The sequence below is a fragment of the Salvelinus alpinus genome, chromosome 9, assembly GCF_045679555.1.
Source record: "Salvelinus alpinus chromosome 9, SLU_Salpinus.1, whole genome shotgun sequence".
NCBI classification, from domain to species: domain Eukaryota; kingdom Metazoa; phylum Chordata; class Actinopteri; order Salmoniformes; family Salmonidae; genus Salvelinus; species Salvelinus alpinus.
The window spans coordinates 49,444,638-49,467,224 of NC_092094.1; the positions used below are offsets into that span (position 1 = coordinate 49,444,638).

Below are 22,587 nucleotides of genomic sequence, written 5' to 3' on the forward strand. Positions count from 1 at the left end.
AGATAAATGGCGTTGGTGGATGGAGCGAGACATATTCTACAGATGCCCATTGGACCTTTTTAAAGTTATTTGTTTTTAGTCAGTGAGGTGTCTGAGACAGTGTCTGATTTACGTCAGGGGGCTACTGAGGGCACAATGTATGAGCAGCATCATATCTAAAGAAACATTATTGCCGCGTTCAAATAATAGTTGGAACTAGGAAATTCTGAAATGTCCGACCTGCTAACTGGTTGAATGCGACACGTGTATAACTACAACCAGTTAGCAAGTCTGAAATGCCCGAGTTTCCTAGTTTCGACTAGCGCGTGAACGCTGCTTACCACTGCTCGGATCATTTTTTTGACAACATCATCGCTGATGTATTTTGTATATATATGAAGTGTATTTGTAGCGGTCTAAATGACAAGCTGTCGTTTTTTGTTGCATCGAAGCATTTGTTTTGACATTCGAGGGTCCACCTATCGCCTTGTCCCTGACTTGTAAACCCTGCCCGCGGAAGCTGGGCGACCAAAGAGAGGGAGGGGTGCGCGGAGGTCTGTGGAAGGAAGGAGCGATTAGAAGAGAAGTCTACACGAGAACTCCGTTTTCTATTGTTCCTTGTCCGCAGCCGTCAGACACAGACGTGTTCTATTGTTCCTTGTCTGCAGCCGTCAGACACAGACGTTTTCGAGGTGCATCGAAAGCTGAACGTTATCAATTCTGGATTTCTTTATCCGATTCCTATCGTCCGGCATGAGGTTTAAAAGGAACGGCTCCTATACATTGAATAGGTAAGAGGCTTCCGTTCACTACTCAGGCTACGTTTAATATTCGCCACATCTCAGTGAAAGGGGTTTGGTTTATTTTTGCAGACGCAGTTGAAAAATGTTTGTCTTTGATATCGTCGGTATGATCAATTGCTTGTGACGTGATTTCGGTTCTTATTAACATTTCTATTGTTGAGGTAAAACGTGCTTTTCATATGCACGCTGCAACTGATGGAAGTAGTTGCTCTCACTACCAACCTGTTTCACTGAACTCACTCATTGTTATAAGAACGACAATGTCTTCCGAATTAACGTGCATAATTTGCCATGCCACGGCAAATAAGTGTTTTGACAGGTTTTTGGAGTTCGTGAACGTCTTCCTCTTGGTGTGGTTGAGTTTCGAATAATGGTTTGATGGTGCCAATTCTTTGGCTCATTTTCTGGTATCGACCTTTGCCATTGTGATGTTTATTTTGGTGGCGGGCTGGTCGAGTTGAGTAGAAACCTGAATATCAGGCTTAAGGGGTGGTCTCACTTCCTTATGTTTTCTCTCCTCCATTGAGAAGAAACCTAAACAAGTCTCGAGCTCTTTCCCTCCCTCTCTCTTTCCCTCCCTCTCTCTTTCCCTCCCTCTCTCTTTCCCTCCCTCTCTCTTTCCCTCCCTCCCTCTTTCCCTCCCTCTCTCTTTCTCTCTTTCCCTCTTTCCCTCCCTCTCTCTTTCTCTCTTTCCCTCCCTCTCTCTTTCTCTCTTTCCCTCCCTCTCTCTTTCCCTCCCTCTCTCTTTCCCTCCCTCTCTCTTTCCCTCCCTCTCTCTTTCCCTCCCTCTCTCTTTCCCTCTTTCCCTCCCTCTCTCTTTCCCTCCTTCTCCTCCCTCTCTCTCTTTCCCTCTTTCCCTCCCTCTCTCTTTCCCTCTTTCCCTCCCTCTCTCTTTCCCTCTTTCCCTCCCTCTCTCTTTCCCTCTTTCCCTCCCTCTCTCTTTCCCTCTTTCCCTCCCTCTCTTTCCCTCTTTCCCTCCCTCTCTCTTTCCCTCCCTCTCTCTTTCTCTCTTTCTCTCTTTCCCTCCCTCTCTCTTTCCCTCCCTCTCTCTTTCCCTCCCTCCCTCCCTCTCTCTCCCTCCCTCCCTCCCTCCCTCTCTCCCTCCCTCCCTCTCTCCTCCCTCCCTCTCTCTTTCCCTCCCTCTCTCTTTCCCTCCCTCCCTCCCTCCCTCTCTCTTTCCCTCCCTCCCTCCCTCCCTCCCTCCCTCCCTCTCTCTCCCCCCTCTCTCTTTCCCTCCCTCCCTCCCTCCCTCCCTCCCTCCCTCCCTCTCTCTTTCCCTCCCTCCCTCCCTCCCTCCCTCTCTCTTTCCCTCCCTCCCTCCCTCTCTCTTTCCCTCCCTCCCTCCCTCCCTCTCTCTTTCCCTCCCTCCCTCTCTCTTTCCCTCCCTCCCTCCCTCCCTCTCTCTTTCCCTCCCTCCCTCTCTCTTTCCCTCCCTCCCTCTCTCTTTCCCTCCCTCCCTCCCTCCCTCTCTCTTTCCCTCCCTCCCTCCCTCTCTCTCCCTCCCTCCCTCCCTCCCTCTCTCTTTCCCTCCCTCCCTCCCTCTCTCCCTCCCTCCCTCCCTCCCTCCCTCCCTCTCCTCCCTCTCTCTTTCCCTCCCTCCCTCTCTCCCCCTCTCTCTCCCTCTCTCTCCCCCTCTCTCTCTTTCCCTCCCTCCCTCCCTCTCTCTCTCTTTCCCTCCCTCCCTCCCTACCTCTCTCTTTCCCTCCCTCCCTCCCTACCTCTCTCTTTCCCTCCCTCCTCCTTCCCTCCCTCTCTCTTTCCCTCCCTCTCTCTTTCCCTCCCTCTCTCTTTCCCTCCCTCCCTCTCTCTCTTTCCCTCCCTCTCTCTCTTTCCCTCCCTCCCTCCCTCCCTCCCTCTCTCTTTCCCTCCCTCCCTCACTCTTTCCCTCCCTCCCTCACTCTTTCCCTCCCTCTTTCCCTTGTCTCTCCATCCTCCAGAATTAAGTACCAACTGCCCCCCACCCCCTGGTTCAACCACTTAGCAACTTTGGTGTGTGTGTGTGGTCACGTGGTCTGTTCTCCTCACCCACTTTCAGTTGACATGATTGCCCAGTAGGTCTATTCAAGTCCAGATCATTAGAATCCCAGTCACGCGTTTTATCCTCTCTCGCTCTTCTCTCCCTGGGCAGTGATTCATTCCCTCCTTCATTAGGTTATCTCCAAGTCACAAGTTTAATGAATGGACTTGCTTTGTCTTCCTCCATCTCCAAACCAAGCAGACTTCCTGCAGTTTGAACGCTTACGCCTGTCCCTCATGATCTCGTGTGGACAGACGATGTAAACATAAACGCTACCGTAGATCTGTCATGATGCAACTGGGGGTGTTTTGAGATGAGACGCAGCATTAGTTCCCAGTGCTTTTTGGGACAAATCACGATTTCGCAGGTGTTAGCGTCTTTAGAATTTCTAAAGGGGAGGGGATGTTTTGGCAGAGACGGTGGAGCTCTTCTTCGTTCCCGTTTCTGATCCTCGTTTTGTCTTTTCACACGCATGGACCCTGACCTTAATCGAGCACCTGACCAATTATGCAAGACTGTAATTTTGGGGTAACGGAGATTACCGCCCTGGTAACTATTATGCCCAGCTCCTTGTCTTCATTTTGGGTGCTTTGACTACACACACACACACACACACACACACACACACACACACAGTTCTTGCTGAAAGTGAGTGTTGATGTAATGGCAGGTTCCTTCCCTTTCCCTCTGGCACCGCTTTCCTCCTGGCCTTGTTATCAGCCACAGATCCTTCCGCAGCTCGCTCGCTCACACACGCGCATCCTGGCACTTGTGTAGTGCTGAAACACAAAGGAAGCTAATGAGTGCTGTGCAGTGAGCACACACCCACTCTATCACGCAGGCATAGCGGAGAAGTGTTATCGCTGCACTCCCTCCCTCCCTGCTCAATCAGGTGTGTGTGTGTGTGTGTGCGTAGCTCGGAGGCGTAATTAAAAGTGAGGCAGGAGAGGCCCTTGGCGACAGGCAGCGAGGGAGGGAGGAAGGAGGGATATGATGTCATGGGCTGTAAAAATGCTTTGGTTTGCTACTGCGGCTCTTCGCCTCATCTTTCATCTAAGAGAGGGAGAGGGGGGAGAGCGGTCCTCGCGTGGCGTGTGTCTGACAGGAAGAGAGCGTACAGTGTCACCTCGTTGTCGGGCCTTTTGATGAGACGGTAACTCAACCACTACACAATTCCAGGCTAATTCTAATGCGTTAGGGCCTTCTGAAGGTGAATCGCTCTCTTGCATGTGCACACACACACTAGCAGTATGCATACACCGACTCTTTGGTGCTGCTGTGATATAGCTTGCTGTGCAGAGTGTGAGGCGTGACAGTGAGTTGACGTGTGTGTGTGTGTGTGTTGCTAGGATGGAGCCCAGAGCCTGGCTGTGATCATAGTCAATATTAATGATCTGTCTGTCCCATAGAGTTGTCTGCAGTCGTAGATTACTCAGACACACACACACACACACACACACTTCTCACACTCGCCTAATGGGGTGCTGCAGTCGGGACAGAGAGGACAGGATGATGGTGCTTTGATGGAGAGAGGGAGAGGAAAAGTCTGAGAAAGGGGGAGCCGGAGGGAGAGTGTCCTTCACCTTGCATGCCCGCACTGACGATCACAGAGCTCTTCTGCGATTGGCTACATTCCTGGGGTGTGTGCCCGGAGCTCTAGCCACTCTGACGCAGCCATGTGAAAGAATGACGGGTGAACGCGTGTGTCTGTGTCCTTCTGGCCCATCCATGTTTGCTATTTAGCTCTTTCTCAACACCTCACACCGTCTCAGTGTGTTATCGCAGCAGTCGGCTTTGGTTTGCAGGTTCTGCTCTTCAGTACAGGCTATGGGCCCAGCTAACAGAGGTGTTAATAATCAACACATCTCTCTACCAGCGAGTGTGTTTAGACGTCGTTTGGTGTATACAGATGGTATAGATTGCTGCTAGGATAGAGCCCCCCCCTCTCTAAAGTCCGCCCTGTCCTTCTCAGCAGTTTGTTTATGCAAGTCTGTTTGCCAACCTAATCTTCCCGCCTTTCAAGTGAGAGCCAGCCAGAGAGGGAGGGGGGGAAGCGAGAGGGAAGGACAGAGAAGTAAAGAGGCAGGCTGCAGTAGCTCTAGTGAGAAGGAGCGAGAGGAACACACTTCGAACGGGCTCTGAGTTGTTGTGATAGGTCGTCTGTAACGCACGTTTGTCGGCGCGTGTGTGTGTTTGCTGATTGGACCGCAGAGAGAGAGAGTGTGTGTGGGTGGACGCCCTTCGTGAGCAGCCAGTGACGTGTGTGTGTGACAGAACGGGCTATACTGGAGCTGTGCGGCAGGACAGAGCCCCCCCTTCACCTGTAGAAGGAGAGAGCTGTGTGGGATCCTCACAGACCTGCCACTGTCTGTGCTGCCAGCTGGATGGGGGTTCTTGTCTGCTGCGACTGCTTCTTCTATAGGTAGCTAGCTACTTCACTCTCTCTCTGTCTCTCTCTCTCGCTACTTGCTCGCTCTCTTTCTGAATGTGTCTCTCGTTGTTGTTTGTTTTCCCTGCTTGTGTCGTAACTTTTTTTTCTTTACATTTTGGTCCTGTACTTTCCCTCTCCCTGTCCCTCTGTGGCTGAAAACGGCTCTCTCTTCACCCTCCCTCCCCTTCCTCTCTCGGTTTCTGCGGTGTGGTTTGGAAGAGACATTCTGAGGACAGTGCTGCTGTGGCAGCAGGGATTTTGCTGTAGTCAGACCGGGGAGGAGGGTAGCGGTTGAGGCTGGTTTGCGGAGGAATGGCACGGCGCCAGAGCCCTCTGGTGCTTGAGCCTCCTTTTTAGTTCGGAGTCAAGGCTGGTTAGAGGAGGATTGTCACTGGGCCAGAGACTAGGATGCATGTGCACAGGGTTAAGGCTGGCTTAGAGGAAGGATGGCATGCAGCCAGCCCATCCTCTCCTCCACTGCCCTGCCGGCGTCGCTCTGACTCTCTGCCTTGCTGTGTTTTTGTTTTGGACACTGTGTTCCTTCCCATGGCCTCTCTGTTTTCTGTTTGGTGCAGCGGAGCAGTGTTTGGGAGATAGACGTTGACCTTCTCATACGGTTACAGCAGAACTAGTTTTGGTAGGGAACAGTTGTTGTTTACTTAGTGAGCGTAACATTAGTTAGCATAGCATGGTTACCTGGGCCATGTTAGCCAGTTTAGTAAACATAGCATGGTTACCTGGGCCATGTTAGCCAGTTTAGTTAGCATAGCATGGTTACCTGGGCCATGTTAGCCAGTTTAGTTAGCATAGCATGGTTACCTGGGCCACGTTAGCCAGTTTAGTTAGCATAGCATGGTTACCTGGGCCACGTTAGCCAGTTTAGTTAGCATAGCATGGTTACCTGGGCCACGTTAGCCAGTTTAGTAAGCATAGCATGGTTACCTGGGCCACGTTCAGTAGGCATTAAGCAAACGTTGGATGCCACAGATCTAGGATCAGCTCCGCCTCTCTACATCGTAACCTGAACCATTAAGGGGAGAACACACAACTGACCTCGTAGCAGCTTATAGGAGCAACTTTACACTACTCCTACGCGCTCTTGAGGGTTCAGAGAGTGTTGACTTAGCATCATGCTTACAGATGACTGTGAGTTAGTGAGATGAGCTCTTTCCCCTTTTTATATGTGCTTGTGGGGTTAACCAGCTTTAGTTGCACTACTGCTATATATAAACAGAAGGTTTGATGAGGGCCAAACTGTTGCGCGCACATGTGTACACACACACACACACACACATACACATACATACAGCTGCATCGGATTAGAGCGTCAGGCCCTCTGTGTGATTCAGAACTGTTTACACTCCCTCCCTTTTCCTAGCTAGTGTGAAGAACAGCCAGCCCTTTGTGTGTAAGTGTGTGTTTCTGTCCGTGTGTGTGTCCGAACGCATGACTGTGTGTGTGCACCTATAGGTAAAACACACAGTAGCTTTGTGAACGCACGGCCCACTGCCAGGAACTGTATTATCTTCCTCTCTACACTTCGCAGGTCAATTATCACCAGTCCTGAGGCAGGGCGTGGCTTCTGCGCAGCTGTCGTTTTATTGGGTCATTAAGGAAAAGGACAGATCAGTTCTATTTCTGGCACTACTTCCTGTCTACCTCAGCACCTCTGCCAGCCAATCAGGGGGTTTGGCTGTGACGCCGTTGTTTTCGATTGATTGGGTGTTTTTTTTGCTTTGCGCACACCCACACAAGGTCCTTGTTGACCTTAGCTCCAGTCCAATACCTAACTCTCAAACAGACATGGCTGAGAAGTAATGTAATGAGCTTGACGCCCTGATAAGTTCCTTTCCTGAGGATGGCTCACCTCTCACAGTTCTGGGTGACTTTAACCTCCCCACGTCTACCTTTGACTCATTCCTCTCTGCCTCCTTCTTTCCACTCCTCTCCTCTTTTGACCTCACCCTCTCACCTTCCCCCCCTACTCACAAGGCAGGCAATACGCTTGACCTCATCTTTACTAGATGCTGTTCTTCCACTAATCTCATTGCAACTCCCCTCCAAGTCTCCGACCACTACCTTGTATCCTTTTCCCTCTCGCTCTCATCCAACACTTCCCACACTGCCCCTACTCGGATGGTATCGCGCCGTCCCAACCTTCGCTCTCTCTCCCCCGCTACTCTCTCCTCTTCCATCCTATCATCTCTTCCCTCTGCTCAAACCTTCTCCAACTTATCTCCTGATTCTGCCTCCTCAACCCTCCTCTCCTCCCTTTCTGCATCCTTTGACTCTCTATGTCCCCTATCCTCCAGGCCGGCTCGGTCCTCCCCTCCTGCTCCGTGGCTCGACGACTCATTGCGAGCTCACAGAACAGGGCTCCGGGCAGCCGAGCGGAAATGGAGGAAAACTCGCCTCCCTGCGGACCTGGCATCCTTTCACTCCCTCCTCTCTACATTCTCCTCTTCTGTCTCTGCTGCTAAAGCCAATTTCTACCACTCTAAATTCCAAGCATCTGCCTCTAACCCTAGGAAGCTCTTTGCCACCTTCTCCTCCCTCCTGAATCCTCCTCCCCCTCCTCCCCCCTCCTCCCTCTCTGCTGATGACTTCGTCAACCATTTTGAAAAGAAGGTCGACGACATCCGATCCTCGTTTGCTAAGTCAAACGACACCGCTGGTTCTGCTCACACTGCCCTACCCTGTGCTTTGACCTCTTTCTCCCCTCTCTCTCCAGATGAAATCTCGCGTCTTGTGACGGCCGGCCGCCCAACAACCTGCCCGCTTGACCCTATCCCCTCCTCTCTTCTCCAGACCATTTCCGGAGACCTTCTCCCTTACCTCACCTCGCTCATCAACTCATCCTTGACCGCTGGCTACGTCCCTTCCGTCTTCAAGAGAGCGAGAGTTGCACCCCTTCTGAAAAAAACTACACTCGATCCCTCCGATGTCAACAACTACAGACCAGTATCCCTTCTTTCTTTTCTCTCCAAAACTCTTGAACGTGCCGTCCTTGGCCAGCTCTCCTGCTATCTCTCTCAGAATGACCTTCTTGATCCAAATCAGTCAGGTTTCAAGACTAGTCATTCAACTGAGACTGCTCTTCTCTGTGTCACGGAGGCGCTCCGCACTGCTAAAGCTAACTCTCTCTCCTCTGCTCTCATCCTTCTAGACCTATCGGCTGCCTTTGATACTGTGAACCATCAGATCCTCCTCTCCACCCTCTCCGAGCTGGGCATCTCCGGCGCGGCCCACGCTTGGATTGCGTCCTACCTGACAGGTCGCTCCTACCAGGTGGCGTGGCGAGAATCTGTCTCCGCACCACGTGCTCTCACCACTGGTGTCCCCCAGGGCTCTGTTCTAGGCCCTCTCCTATTCTCGCTATACACCAAGTCACTTGGCTCTGTCATATCCTCACATGGTCTCTCCTATCATTGCTATGCAGACGACACACAATTAATCTTCTCCTTTCCCCCCTCTGATAACCAGGTGGTGAATCGCATCTCTGCATGTCTGGCAGACATATCAGTGTGGATGACGGATCACCACCTCAAGCTGAACCTCGGCAAGACGGAGCTGCTCTTCCTCCCGGGGAAGGACTGCCCGTTCCATGATCTCGCCATCACGGTTGACAACTCCATTGTGTCCTCCTCCCAGAGTGCTAAGAACCTTGGCGTGATCCTGGACAACACCCTGTCATTCTCAACTAACATCAAGGCGGTGACCCGTTCCTGTAGGTTCATGCTCTACAACATTCGCAGAGTACGACCCTGCCTCACGCAGGAAGCGGCGCAGGTCCTAATCCAGGCACTTGTCATCTCCCGTCTGGATTACTGCAACTCGCTGTTGGCTGGGCTCCCTGCCTGTGCCATTAAACCCCTACAACTCATCCAGAACGCCGCAGCCCGTCTGGTGTTCAACTTTCCCAAGTTCTCTCACGTCACCCCGCTCCTCCGCTCTCTCCACTGGCTTCCAGTTGAAGCTCGCATCCGTTACAAGACCATGGTGCTTGCCTACGGAGCTGTGAGGGGAACGGCACCTCCGTACCTTCAGGCTCTGATCAGGCCCTACACCCAAACAAGGGCACTGCGTTCATCCACCTCTGGCCTGCTCGCCTCCCTACCTCTGAGGAAGTACAGTTCCCGCTCAGCCCAGTCAAAACTGTTCGCTGCTCTGGCACCCCAATGGTGGAACAAACTCCCTCACGACGCCAGGTCAGCGGAGTCAATCACCACCTTCCGGAGACACCTGAAACCCCACCTCTTTAAGGAATACCTAGGATAGGATAAAGTAATCCTTCTAACCCCCCCCCCCCCCCCCCTTAAAAGAGTTAGATGCACTATTGTAAAGTGGTTGTTCCACTGGATATCATAAGGTGAATGCACCAATTTGTAAGTCGCTCTGGATAAGAGCGTCTGCTAAATGACTTAAATGTAAAATGTAAATGTAATGCAGCGTTGTGTGCTTTCTGCTCTGACCATAAGAGTTTCACTCCTCTGACTGGTTCAGCCCGCGTCAGGATGGGTCCAAATGATGTTGTTTGGAGGACAGGCTGAGGTTACAGGTAATGTAACGGGCAGATGATACGCGGTGACAGTGCCACGCTCCTTTTTCTGTACACATGCGCTTCTTATCCGAATAGGGTAGGCTTTAACAGGTCCTCGCCACTTCTTCACTCTATGAGTGAGACACTGAGAGGATCAGAGAAAGGAACATGGGGTGACCGGGTAAACTAAAGCAATGGTTTTGGCTGACTTTGACAGACACAGCTCCACAAAGAAAAGTAGTCAGATTCTAAGTAAGTTGTAGTAGACTTTAGTGTCTTTAACCTCCAGGGTTAGTCTGTGAGAATGATCCTGTTTGACCTGAACACACACACACACTGGGGCCTCCCGCACGTGACTGATAAAGCACTGTGTCAGTGTGAGTAGAGGAGAGGCAAACCTAACACAGCGCACGCGGTAGAATTCAATTAGCCTTCGGCCCTGCAAGCCACGGCTCCATTCACGCGTGAGTATCTGATGCCTGGTTTTGGAGCTTAGTGCCCAGTGGTTCCTCTGTCTGGCCAAGGTGTGTGTGTGTGTGTGTGTGTGTGTGTGTGTGTTCTCCAGCTGGAGGTCAAGAGCAGAAGGGTCTTCTCCTCTCCAAGGCTGTAGAGAGGGGACAGGCAGACGTTACTCTAAAACATTGGTTGAAGAGGCCGCCGCGAATGCAGTTTTATTTTTTTATTTTTTTTGGTACGGTGTCTGTTACTTCTCGGGATGCGCTGTGTTTTTGGTTTTGGGGCGCCGCAGAAATGTGGTGTTGATGCCACAGAGGGTGACTACAGCTTGGAACATTCAGAACCCGAGGCTCCTTTCACGCTACAACAATGGCCCCTGAGAGAGTGTGTGTTGTTAGTGTGCCTTGTGTCTGTTATTAGACCGTGTTCGGCAGGCCTGGCCCATTCTACACTGCTGAGCGTTCCACAAGGGCTGTGTTCTCCTCCTAACCACCTCACTCCTCCATACTACATGTCTCCCGGCCCAAACCCTGTCGCCTGTCGCTCAAACATAGCTAAATTGGACCCGGCTTGGCAAGCCTCGACACAAGTGGAAAACTTACCCTTACGTAATGGGTTGACCAACATACATATCCACCGTTGGGCTGAGTATGGCGGGATTCTTTTCCTATAGGCTAGTTGCTAACGGACAGTCATCTGGTGACTGACTGCACCACCGGATATAGGCTTGACTGGAGCATGCAGCACAGACACACCCTGTCTGGCTGGCCAAGGGCCTGGGGGTGCGGGATGGGGACTTTGGAGCAGACTGTGGACAAAGGGTCTAGTGGCTCAACCGTTGCAGAAGGAATGGTGGAATGAAAGGAAGGGCCTGGGTTATGACTCTGCTTCCATTGTCAGCTGTTAGTTTTCAGACTTGATTTTTTTATTTAGTTTCAGTTTGATAAAAATGTCTTTGTCGTTTTTTAAAATATTATTTAGTTTACATTTTAGTGTTAGGTATATAAATTAGCCAACCGGGTCATCGGGAGGGATCAGCCAATGAAGTTGGACGCCTCACCTAGTTGACCCAATCAAAATGACAGAAGTCCTCAATGGTGCTGCCATGCTAACCCAGTCTTTTGGCCACTAGAGGACTCCATAGACAGGACATAGGTTTGGTGAGGTTTCAATTATGACTCCATCTTAATGGGACTTGGATTTAAAGGGTAAGCACCTAGACTGGTGGGAAAATATGGCTGGAAGGAGACTCTTGCCTGCGTTTCAACAAAGCCAATGTTGTTGTTTTTTACTTGAGTAGTAGATGTAAGACGAATCAATTACCTTTACCTGACACAAAAAGAGAGGGGGAAAAATGACAAAGTCGTGGCACATTTAGATATATTCTGAAATGTAATATTAAACATGTATCACTGACTGACCTCTTCAAATAGGGTTAATAAAAACACAAGCGATACAACACTTCACAAAGCTATCAGTTCACAGCCAGGCAGTTTCTTTCTCTCTCTCTGTGGGTGTGTGTTCAACCTAACACGATTTTCTGGTTGATCTTCAAGTAGACTCTGCGTTCCAGAGAGGTGGTCGTTCGTTTGTTTTCTCAAGCCCGATGACAGTTGTCCACAGACCAAATAATATTCTCTCCCTGAACACCACTTTTGTACTTTTTAAACACCTTTTCGAGTGGATGCAAGAAATCCAATTGCGATTCTCCCCATGTGACTCACCGTAAACTGTCTGGTCCCCCTCTGAGGTTGAAGAAACCACATGCAAGCAGAGTAATACCGTACCGGTGCTGCCCAGTCCTACTGATCAATTCAGTTGAGACTGACGGACTCGCTGTCCTTCTCTCCTTTCACCTGGCCTTATCTCTGCAGTCTGCACAGGGTGGTGGCTTGCCTTACGTAACACTGAACTGCACAGGCAAGTGTGTGTGTGGAGCGCAGCCCTCCCTGGGTGCTGGCTCAGGCGACAGAGAGAAGAGATGACCTTGCTGTGACCTTACCTCCGCATTTAGAATTGCACCGTCAGCGTGAACCCACGCGCACACGCCTCCATAGAAAATGCACTTGGTCTTTTTGTGGCTGGCTAATAACGCTGCTGGATGATTCGACGTCATCCCTCACCTGCACAGCGGCTGTTAGACGAGGCTGTCCCTCGCGTCTCCTCTGGCTCCTGCAACGCGGCGGTGTAGGATAGGACGGTACGGATATATACTCTCTAATATGCTAGCTAGATGACACTTTCAGCGTATTGCTGCTGATGGCTAACGCCTGTCCAGTCCTTTCAGAACAACAGACGTGCCTACGGTTAGGGGCTAGGGCAGGAACAGTAGCTGTGTGCCTATCCTAAGGGCCTCCGGGAACAGAATGCAAAGACCAGGGGAGACGGGAAGTGTCTGGGCGCCTCACTTCCTTTTTCTGAAGTTTTTAACCGGGCGGGCGGGGGGGGGGGGGGGGGTCGTAGGTAGGCAAGTCCTTAACGCCTCACATACCCAATGTTCCAGGATTCCTGTCTCTCTCGCTTGCTCTCTCCTTACGCCTCAAACCCTCACTCTCTTGACTACTTTCTTTCTGTCCACATAACCTCTGTCTCTCTCTCACACACACCCACACCCCCCCTGCCAGCATAGCTGTGTAATTGACTCTGTTCTGCAGTGCGCTTGTCAGCTGTGCCTTGTCATTTGTTTCAATTATCAGCCATCTGACATGGCGCAAGGATGGAGGGAAGGAGAATGGAGAGGAGAGGAAAGGCAAAAGTTTGAGGAAGCGGACTGTTGCACATAGTCTCCATGTGTCCCACCTTCACAGTACACTGGTACACGGACTGTTGCACATACAGTCTCCATGTGTCCCACCTTCACAGTACACTGGTACACGGACTGTTGCACATAGTCTCCATGTGTCCCACCTTCACAGTACACTGGTACACGGACTGTTGCACATAGTCTCCATGTGTCCCACCTTCACAGTACACTGGTACACGGACTGTTGCACATAGTCTCCATGTGTCCCACCTTCACAGTACACTGGTACACGGACTGTTGCACATACAGTCTCCATGTGTCCCACCTTCACAGTACACTGGTACACGGACTGTTGCACATACAGTCTCCATGTGTCCCACCTTCACAGTACACTGGTACACGGACTGTTGCACATAGTCTCCATGTGTCCCACCTTCACAGTACACTGGTACACGGACTGTTGCACATAGTCTCCATGTGTCCCACCTTCACAGTACACTGGTACACGGACTGTTGCACATAGTCTCCATGTGTCCCACCTTCACAGTACACTGGTACACGGACTGTTGCACATACAGTCTCCATGTGTCCCACCTTCACAGTACACTGGTACACGGACTGTTGCACATACAGTCTCCATGTGTCCCACCTTCACAGTACACTGGTACACGGACTGTTGCACATACAGTCTCCATGTGTCCCACCTTCACAGTACACTGGTACACGGACTTTGCATATGCAGGTCTGGCTATTACAATCGCTAGAGACTCCCAAGCAGTGCAGTCGAAACCAAATGAGCTCGCTCGTTAAGTTAGAGCTCATCTCCAGGTGCTTCCAACCGTCGACCAGGTGCTTCCAACCAACCAGCCAGCCAATCACAGGCTTGTTTACTCCTGGGCAGCTGGATGAGGTCATGTCCGCCCCCCCCCCCCCCTGGGTGTTCTAGGCCTAGCAGCTGATCTCATTGGTTCATAAAAGGAATCGGATCATATTACCAGGCCCTTCCCTCGTTACGGGGGGGGCATGCCCCTAGACACATTGCTGATGTGATTGGTCTACACCGTGGAACCTAGAGCTTACCGTTGGTCAGTACCCATTGCTACTGGGGGGGAGCATGGATGTTCATGGACTCCCACTTCCTTCTTTCACCGCACGTTGGGTACTTATTGATTTATCTATCTCACTCCTCCTCACTGCCCTTATTTCCCTATTCGGATGTGAATGGGGGCTTCTGCCTCATCCTCCCTGGATCATTCAGCCCCCATCTACCTGGGTGGGAGATTGAACGAGATAGGAGAGCATGTGTTTGCGCTAGTGTGTGTGTGTGTGTGTGTGTCTGATATTTTCAACTGTCTGTTTTCCTAGTCTATATGTTTTGTGTGTCTCCAGGCCGGCAGAGGGAAGTGTGTCTGGTGTACCGTGTGTGTTGCGTGAGGTGGGCAGGGCGTGTCTGGTCTCAGCCATCCTGACAATGCCCTCCAGGAGGACCAAAAAAATGCTTGGCTTGGTCCTGGAATCCATCATAACATACTCCTCTCTTTGTCTAAACACTCCCGTCCCTTTTCCTGTCCGTGGCCATAAATAACAGTTACACAATGTCTTTATGAATAGGGCCCCGAGCTTTTCCTGAACAGTTTACATGGTGAGGAACAACTCTGGAACCTAGTTATGTCGTTTCTTTTGCAGCACAAGCCATCTGTTACGTAGCCGTAATTCTTGAGACGCTTGTTCACCTGGTTAGTGAGTTGCGTGTGATATTCCCTGACAAGACGGGCATGTACTACGGTGCGGCGAGTAGTCATCGGTCGTGGCTAACGGACAGAAACCTCAATAGCACAGGTGCGACGTTCTTCCGACAGAAGACATTTGGGTCATACGATGGACAATAGATTTGTAAAAAATCTCTCCAGGCAGTTATGACCAGCATCACAATTCTCTAGGCACAGAGATGTCTCTCAATGCCCTTTTTAACAGTTGATCCAGCGCCTATATTATGTTCCGGGGTAGAGCCGATTTTGTTTGGCCGAGAGAGCAGTAGGGCTGGGAATTGCCAGGGACCTCGCCATACGATATCGCAATATTCAGACCGACGATACGATTGCTCACCACATGTCTGCTGCAGAGGGACGAGAGCCATGAGAAGTTTGGATCAGTCATGGAAGTATAAGTGCCAAAAACAAATGGGCTTTTTATTTAAAAAGATGGAGAACAAGCTTATGAATGAAAAATACTGGAGTTTTGGGGCAGGCACAGCAAATTGGTGCAAAATAATATTGTGATTATTGTCAGCTATACGATATAACATTACAAATAATATCCCCGTAGGTAGATCTAAAATGCAATCACCCATCACTAGAGAGCAGTGTCATGGGTGTTAGGCTACATTATCCACACAAACAAACCCAGTGGGAAGACATGCTGGCTCTGTGTTAAAGTGAGTTTAGTCTACGTATCTCTTGTGGGCCAGGAAATGATCTGGAGCGTAGACTCTCTAGGGGGGTGGGCATTTCAGCCGCTCTCTTTTTTCTTCCCCCCCATCTCTCTCTTTTCGTCTGTCTGTGTTAATGTTTTTGGTCACATGAACCATGAGAGTGGTTACACAACATCCCTGGAAATGGACAAAGGGGATTTTTTTGGGAGGAAATGTACATGTTTTTGGGCATAACACGTGACTGCGGTCAGTTGATTTCAGTGTTTGAACAACATTTTCCAGAGATGGTATCAGTTCTTTAAAACGGGGGGGGGGGGGTTGGCACCTTTTAGATTAACTGGAAAATGGATCTTGACATTTGGATTCTTTTGAACTATGAGATGTTTCTAATTTCTCACACATTCTGTCCATTCTTCCTGTCATTTCTGTCAGAAAACCCCCGTTCACTCCCCTACACATCCAGACTGGAATGAGGGGTATGTTCATCCGTGTGTGTGTGTGGCCCTCGTAGGAACATAGTGTACATATTTGGCCATCTCTAGTGTGTGTGTGTCAGGGCTTGGAACTGCTGGAGGTTTGCATGCACATTCCCTCTAGTGGGAATCTGTGACTAAACGGCCTGGTTTAGAAGTTAACGTGCTGGAGCAGAGCAGCCATGCCCAGCCACTAAAACCACCCTACACCATATTTCCCATAACCCCTTAACCCTACCCTCGCTACCTCTTACTCTATACTCCTTACTAACTTTGCCCTGTGTCCTTCTCCCCTGGATGTAGGAGAGTTGACATAGGTTGTTGTTTCTCTCTTATTTCCCAGAGGAGCTTTGACCTGGCTGTCTGTCTGTCTGGGCTATCTCTCTAGTGTCTGCCCACCAGGTTTTCTTCTCCATGAAAAGACCACTCTGTTACCGCCCAGGCCTCCAATTTCCCGGCGGCATCGGCGGACAATAGAACAAGAGAGAAATAGCCTACTTGGTTTTCAACGGCATATGAGGAAGTGGTTATAAGATAAATTCCCACGACGTTCCTATGGTCGGAATTTGGGTAGGCTACTTTAAAACAAGTTAAGACGTGTCTCATAAAATGACAACAAAAAAACATCCCGGTTTAAAAATAAAAAAATCCCTTTATGGTTAAATAGTTTTCAAAATGACTGCCTCCGCTCAGATTGCAAGGTAGGTGATGTTTCATTCCGCAACCGGCACTGGCCTTTCTCTCCTGTCGGAAGGAACAGTGCCTCAAGTATGTCGACAGAATCGAGCCTTTAGACGTTAATATGAATTATCCTACATTTTATATTTGTCAAACATGACTGGTGTTAAGTTCGGAAAGTATTCAGACCCCTTGACTTTTTCCACGTTTTGTTACGTTACAGCCTTATTCTAAAATGGATTTAAATTATTGCTTTTCCTCATCAATCTACAGACAATACCCCATAATGACAAAGCAAAAACAGTTTTTTTGAAATGTGTGCAAATTTAATGCAAATAAAATACGGATATCACATTTACAGAAGTATTCAGACCCTTTACTCAGTACTTTGTTGAAGCACCTTTTGCAGCGATTACAGCCTCTAGTCTTCTTGGGTATGACATTACAAGCTTGGCCCCCCTGTATTTGGGTAGTTTCTCCCATTCCTCTCTGCAGATCCTCTCAAGCTCTGTCAGGTTGAATGGGGAGCGTCGCTGCACAGCTGTTTTCAGGTCTCTCCAGAGATGTTCGATCGGGTTCAAGTCCGGGCTCTGGCTGGGCCACTCAGGAACATTCAGAGTTGTCCAGAAGCCACTCTTGTGTTGTCTTTTGCTGTGTACTTAGGGCCGTTGTCCTGTTGGAAGGTGAACCTTCACCCCACTCTGAGGTCCTGAGCGCTCTGGAGCAGGTTTTCATCAAGGATCTCTCTGTACTTTGCTCTGTTCATCTTTCCCTCGATCCTGACTAGTCTCCCAGTCCCTGCCTCTGAAACCATCCCCACAGCATGATGCTGCTTCCACCATGCTTCACCATAGAGATGGTGCCAGGTTTCCTCCAGAAGTGACACTTTGCATTCAGGCCAAAGAGTTCAATCTTGCTTTCATCAGACCAGAGAACCTTGTTTCTCATGGTGTGTCTTTTAGGTGCCTTTTGGCAAACTCCAAGCGGGCTGTCATGTGTCTTTTACTGAGGAGTGGCTTCTGTCTGGCCACTCTACCATAAAGGCCTGATTGGAGGAGTGCTGCATAGATGGTTGTCCTTCTGGAAGATTCTCCCATCTCCACAGAGGAGCTCTGTCAGTGTGACCATCAGGTTCTGGTTCAACTCCCTGACCAAGGCCCTTCTCCCCGATTGCTCATTTTGGCCGGGCGGCCAGCTCTAGGAAGAGTCTTGGTGGTTCCAAACTTTTTCCATTTAAGAATGATGGAGGTCACTGTGTTCTTGGACCTTGAATGCTGCAGAAATGTTTTGGTACCCTTCCCCAGATCTATGCCTCGACACAATCCTGTCTCGGAGCTCTACGGACAATTTCTTCAACCTCACGACTTGGTCTTTGCTCTGACATGCACTGTCAACTGTGGGACCTTATATAGACAGATGTGTGCCTTAATGTTTTGTAAACTCACTGTACATTTCCATACACTTAAAGGGGAATACCTAGTCAGTTGTACAACTGAAATGTGTCTTCTGCATTTAAATCAACCCCCCTGTATCAGAGAGGTGTGGCGGGCTGCTTTAATCGACATCGTCTAAAATCTCAAAATTCCACCCTGTTCCCGCCCACAGCCCACTGGCCGCCTGTCCGCTGCCCTATACACACGCACACTTCCTGAGCAAACATGGGCGGCGCCAGCTACCATCTCTCTCTCTCTCTCTCTCTCCGCCATCCCTTTTCTCCCTCCGCCCTTTTCCATTACGGAGTCCTGCTTCCCTCTATTCGCCAAACCATCTCTCCCTCTTGCACAGTCTCCCTCTGTCCCTCTGCTTTCCTGAGAAAACATTGGTGGGGACAGGGTGGGGTGCGGGACAGCCTGCGTCTCTCCCTCCTATTTCATCCTCCCTTTTCCTTCCCTTGCACAAAGTCCTTCTCTTTCCCTCAAACTCTCCCTCCCTTCCGCTCTCCATTTCTTACACGAGCCTCCTCTCTTCGCGCCTCCCTTCGTCACATTCCTCCCTCCTTCCCTCTCTCGTTAGTCGTCCCTCCCATGTCCCTCTTCCTTAACCTAACTGCTACACAGAGCCCTTCTCTTTTTCACTCATCCAGAGGTGTAAAGTACTTAAGTAGTACTTTCAAGTATTTTTACTTAAGTAGTTTTTTGGGGTATCTGTACTTTACTTTGCTATTTATATTGTTGATTTACTTTTACTTCATGTCATTCCTAAAGAAAATAATGTACTTTTTATTCCGTACATTTTCCCTGGCACCCAAAAGTACTAGTTACATTTTGAATGCTTAGCAAGACAGGAAAATGCTTATGAAGAGAACATCCCTACGGCCTCTGATCGGGCGGACTCACTAAACACATGCTTCGTTTGTAAATTGAGTGTTGGCGCGTGCCCCTGGCTATCCATACATAAAAAAGAATTTTAAAAAGAATTATGCCGTCTGGTTTGCTTAATATAAGGAATTTGAAATTATTTTTACTTTGATACTTAAGTATATGTAATACCAAATACTTTTAGACTTTTACTCAAGTACTATTTTCCTGGGTGACTTTCACTTTTACTTGAGTCATTTTCTATTAAAGTATCTTTTACTTTTCTCAAGTATGACAATTGGGTACTTTTTCCACCACTGCACTCATGCTCTCTCCCTTCATGCCTCCTTCTACAGTCTCCCTCTATCACGATTCACGTCCAATGCTCATAAGAAGAGCGATAGTGGGGATGAGGATGGTCAAACCGTGTCCTGCCGAGTTCACGTTACACCAGTCATTTCCGGGGTCAGGAACCCGAAGGTTGCTGGATCGAAATCTCCGAGCTGACAAGGTAGAAACAATCTGTCTTTCTGCGCCTGAGCGAGGCAGTTAACCCACTGTCCCCCCCGTCCGTCCGCCCGAAGACGTGGACGTCAATTTAAGGCAGCCCTCGGCACCTCTCTGATTCAGAGGGGTTGGGTTAAATGCGGAAGACACCTTTCAGTTGAATGTGTCGTTGAACAACTGACTAGGTATCCCCCTTTTCCCTCTGACATGCTGTCTGTGTTCGACCTCTGGCGCCTGTCCTGATGCTGTCTGTGTTCGACCTCTCGCGCCTGTCCTGATGCCCTTCTGTCTAGTAGTCTGTAGTTCAACTGCTCTGGTAGCAACACACATGAAGCTGCTTTTAAAAGGAAGTATGTCTCACTTCCTCTCTTTAGATCAAAGTTTTTATTTATTTTATGTAATATATATACTACTGTTCTACACGTGGTAACAGTGACGTGAAGCCAGCGTCTCCTCTCTCTGTGAACCACAATACTAGTGGAAACTGACTCGTTAGTTTTTCCAGCCTTGGCTGGAGCGTAGAGCTGTGAAAGTGGTGGGTTAGGTTCAGCTTTCAGGGAAAGATGTACACAATACACACACACACACACACACACACACACACACACACACACACACACACACACACACACGCATCATACAACACCCTTCAGCATCCACGCCCTCATAGGAACACACCTGGGGGAAAAGTTTCTGTCAGGGTCTGTGCATGATACAAAAAAATATGCTTTTCCACCTGGTGGGTGGGTACCGAGGCCTTATTCCCTTTTGACTGGAGAGGCCTCTCACCTACTCGCCCTCTAGGAAAAGGATAAAGTAACACATTTACCCGTAGGTTCTGATCTAAGGTCCGTTTTTTTTGTTTTTTTGTTCCATGTTTAGTTTAAGATTGGAAAGAAACTGATCCTTGGCTTGAGAGACAATTTTATATCTCGGCTACATAACGCTGACTATTGGTATTGTACTGAAATATCAACTGCAGTGGCTGGTAATCTGCCTGTAGGTGGTGCTATTGTTTTTACAATGCTCCCCTCTGAAGTGAACACTAGCGGCTCAACAAGTGCTCTCATGCTTAGTGTATAAAGTCTGCATCCCCCATGGTTGCCAAACCAAGAATCTTAAGACGAGATTCAGAATGGTACGCTCTGTTTCTGCTGAAATGATCATCTGGTTTCAGTGGGTTTCCCCCCCCCCCCCCCGTACAGTTTATTTAGAAAAGTTCAGTCGGTGGGTGTGATGTTTTTAGGGAGTCAGTGTGTCCTGGCTCGACCCCACGGCCCTCCCCAAGTTGTCGTTACTGGCGCCTATCATATTATTCCTGAGAGAAGAACATTCTTCTCGTTGTTGTTTCACAAGCACTTCTGAGAAATGGGAAGACTGTGGCCTTGGGGAACCTATCCCTTTCCCTCAGAACACCAGGCGTGGTGACACACGCGCACACTAGAGGGGAAATAACAACGGTTTTGTCTATTTTCTTCGATAGCTTCCCCCCCCCCCCCTCTGTCAACGCTGGGTTGCCAGATCTGCACCTCTATCCCCTTTTCTTCTACTGATAATCGCCAGGTACTGTTAGTATGACTTGACCATGGGTTGCCAGATCCTCACGTCCATAATCCTTCTTCCTTCCACTGATATGATCCGGATACTGTTAGTATGACTCGGTTGCCAGATCTGATGCAGCACTCCATCACTCTCCTTCTTGGGCAAATAGCCCTTACACAGCCTGGAGGTGTGTTGCGTCATTGTCCTGTTGAAAAACAAATGATAGTCCCACTATGTGCAAACCAGATGGGATGGCGTATCGCTGCAGAATGCTGTGGTAGCCGTGCTGGTTGTGTTCCTTGAATTCGAAATAAATCACTGACAGTGTCACCACTAAAGCACCTTGCTTCACTGAGATCACCTTCTCTGCATCTCACAAAGACACGCCGGTTGGAACCAAAAATATCAAATTTGGACTCATCAGACCAAAGGACAGATTTCCACCGGTCTATTGTCCATTGCTTGTGTTTCTTGGCCCAAGCAAGTATCTTCTTCTTATTGGTGTCCTTTAGTAGTGGTTTCTCTGCTGCATTTTGACCATCTGATTCACGCAGTCTCCTCTGAACAGTTGATGTTGAGATGTGCCTGTTACTTGAACTCTGAAGCATTTTTTGGGGCTACAATTTCTGAGGCTGGTAACTCTAATGAACTTATCCTCTGCAGCAGAGGAAACTCTGGGTCTTTCTTTGCTGTGGCGGTCCTCATGAGAGCCAGTTTCATCATAGCGCTTGATGGTTTTGCGATTGCACTTGAAGAAACTTTCAAAGGTCTTGAAATGTTCTGGATTGACTGACTTTCATGTCTTAAAGTAATGATGGACTGTCGTTTCTCTTTGCTTATTTGAGCTGTTCTTGCCATAATGTGGACTTGGTCTTTTACCAAATAGGGCTATCTTCTGTATACCACCCCTACCTTGTCACAACACAAGTGATTGGCTCAAACGCATTAACGCAAGTTCCACAAATATTAACTTTTAACAAGGCACACCTGTTAATTGAAATGCATTCCAGGTGACTACCTCATGAAGCTGGTTGAGAGAATGCCAGGAGTGTGCAAAGCTGTCATCAAAGCAAATCGTGTCTACTTAGTCTCAAATGTAGAATATATTTTGATTTAACACTTTTGATGTCTTCACTATTATTCTACAATGTAGAAAATAGTCAATATAAACAAACCCTGGAATGAGTAGCTTTGTCCAAACTTCTGACTGGTACTGTAGAAAAAGGGCTCATCTTTGTATCTGCCTTAATGGCTGACTACTTTAAAATGGTGGAATCCCTCAATGGCAATGTCCATGCTGAAATGGGTTCTAGCCATCCGGAGCCCTCTTTCTACCTCTACGGTCACCACCCACAGCAGAGATGAAGAATCAGTCTACCTGTCTGTCAAGTGATCATTCAGCAGACATACCTGGCACCGGCAGTCACCGTCAAGGTCAACGCAGTATTTTCCCCACAGGTGTTGTTTGACAGGAGGTATTTGGGGAGTTTTGTTTTCAAAATGGCTGCCGTTGTATCACTCAGAGGTGCTACACACTGGTGGTGGGTGAGTCAGAAGTTGACCCCTAAGAGCAGATCTAGGATCAGCCAAGCTGACCCCCCCCCTTGTAAGTAACCTCCAACAATTTATCAGGAACGGAACATCTCCTAACTGACCTTAGACCAGAGTCTCGGGTTAACTGCTAATGTCA

At 49.1% G+C, this 22,587-nt stretch overlaps 1 protein-coding gene across 5 annotated transcripts in view; it reads left to right on the plus strand.

Annotated features, from left to right (window-relative positions):
• The window catches only part of LOC139530267 (MOB kinase activator 2-like), a 93,748-nt gene that overhangs the window by 41,346 nt on the left and 29,815 nt on the right, over nucleotides 1-22,587 (plus strand). The window contains exon 1 of one of the 5 annotated variants that reach the window (XM_071326510.1): nucleotides 526-770. The exons of 1 other annotated variant lie outside the window; for it this stretch is intronic. In XM_071326510.1, the coding sequence (XP_071182611.1) occupies nucleotides 733-770 (38 nt within the window). In that variant the 5' untranslated portion in view covers nucleotides 526-732. Of the gene's footprint in view, nucleotides 1-525; nucleotides 771-4,904; nucleotides 5,222-8,156; nucleotides 8,192-8,533; nucleotides 9,515-22,587 lie in introns of those variants that run through there. 3 more of the 5 variants (XM_071326511.1, XM_071326512.1, XM_071326509.1) reach the window with 3 other exon arrangements.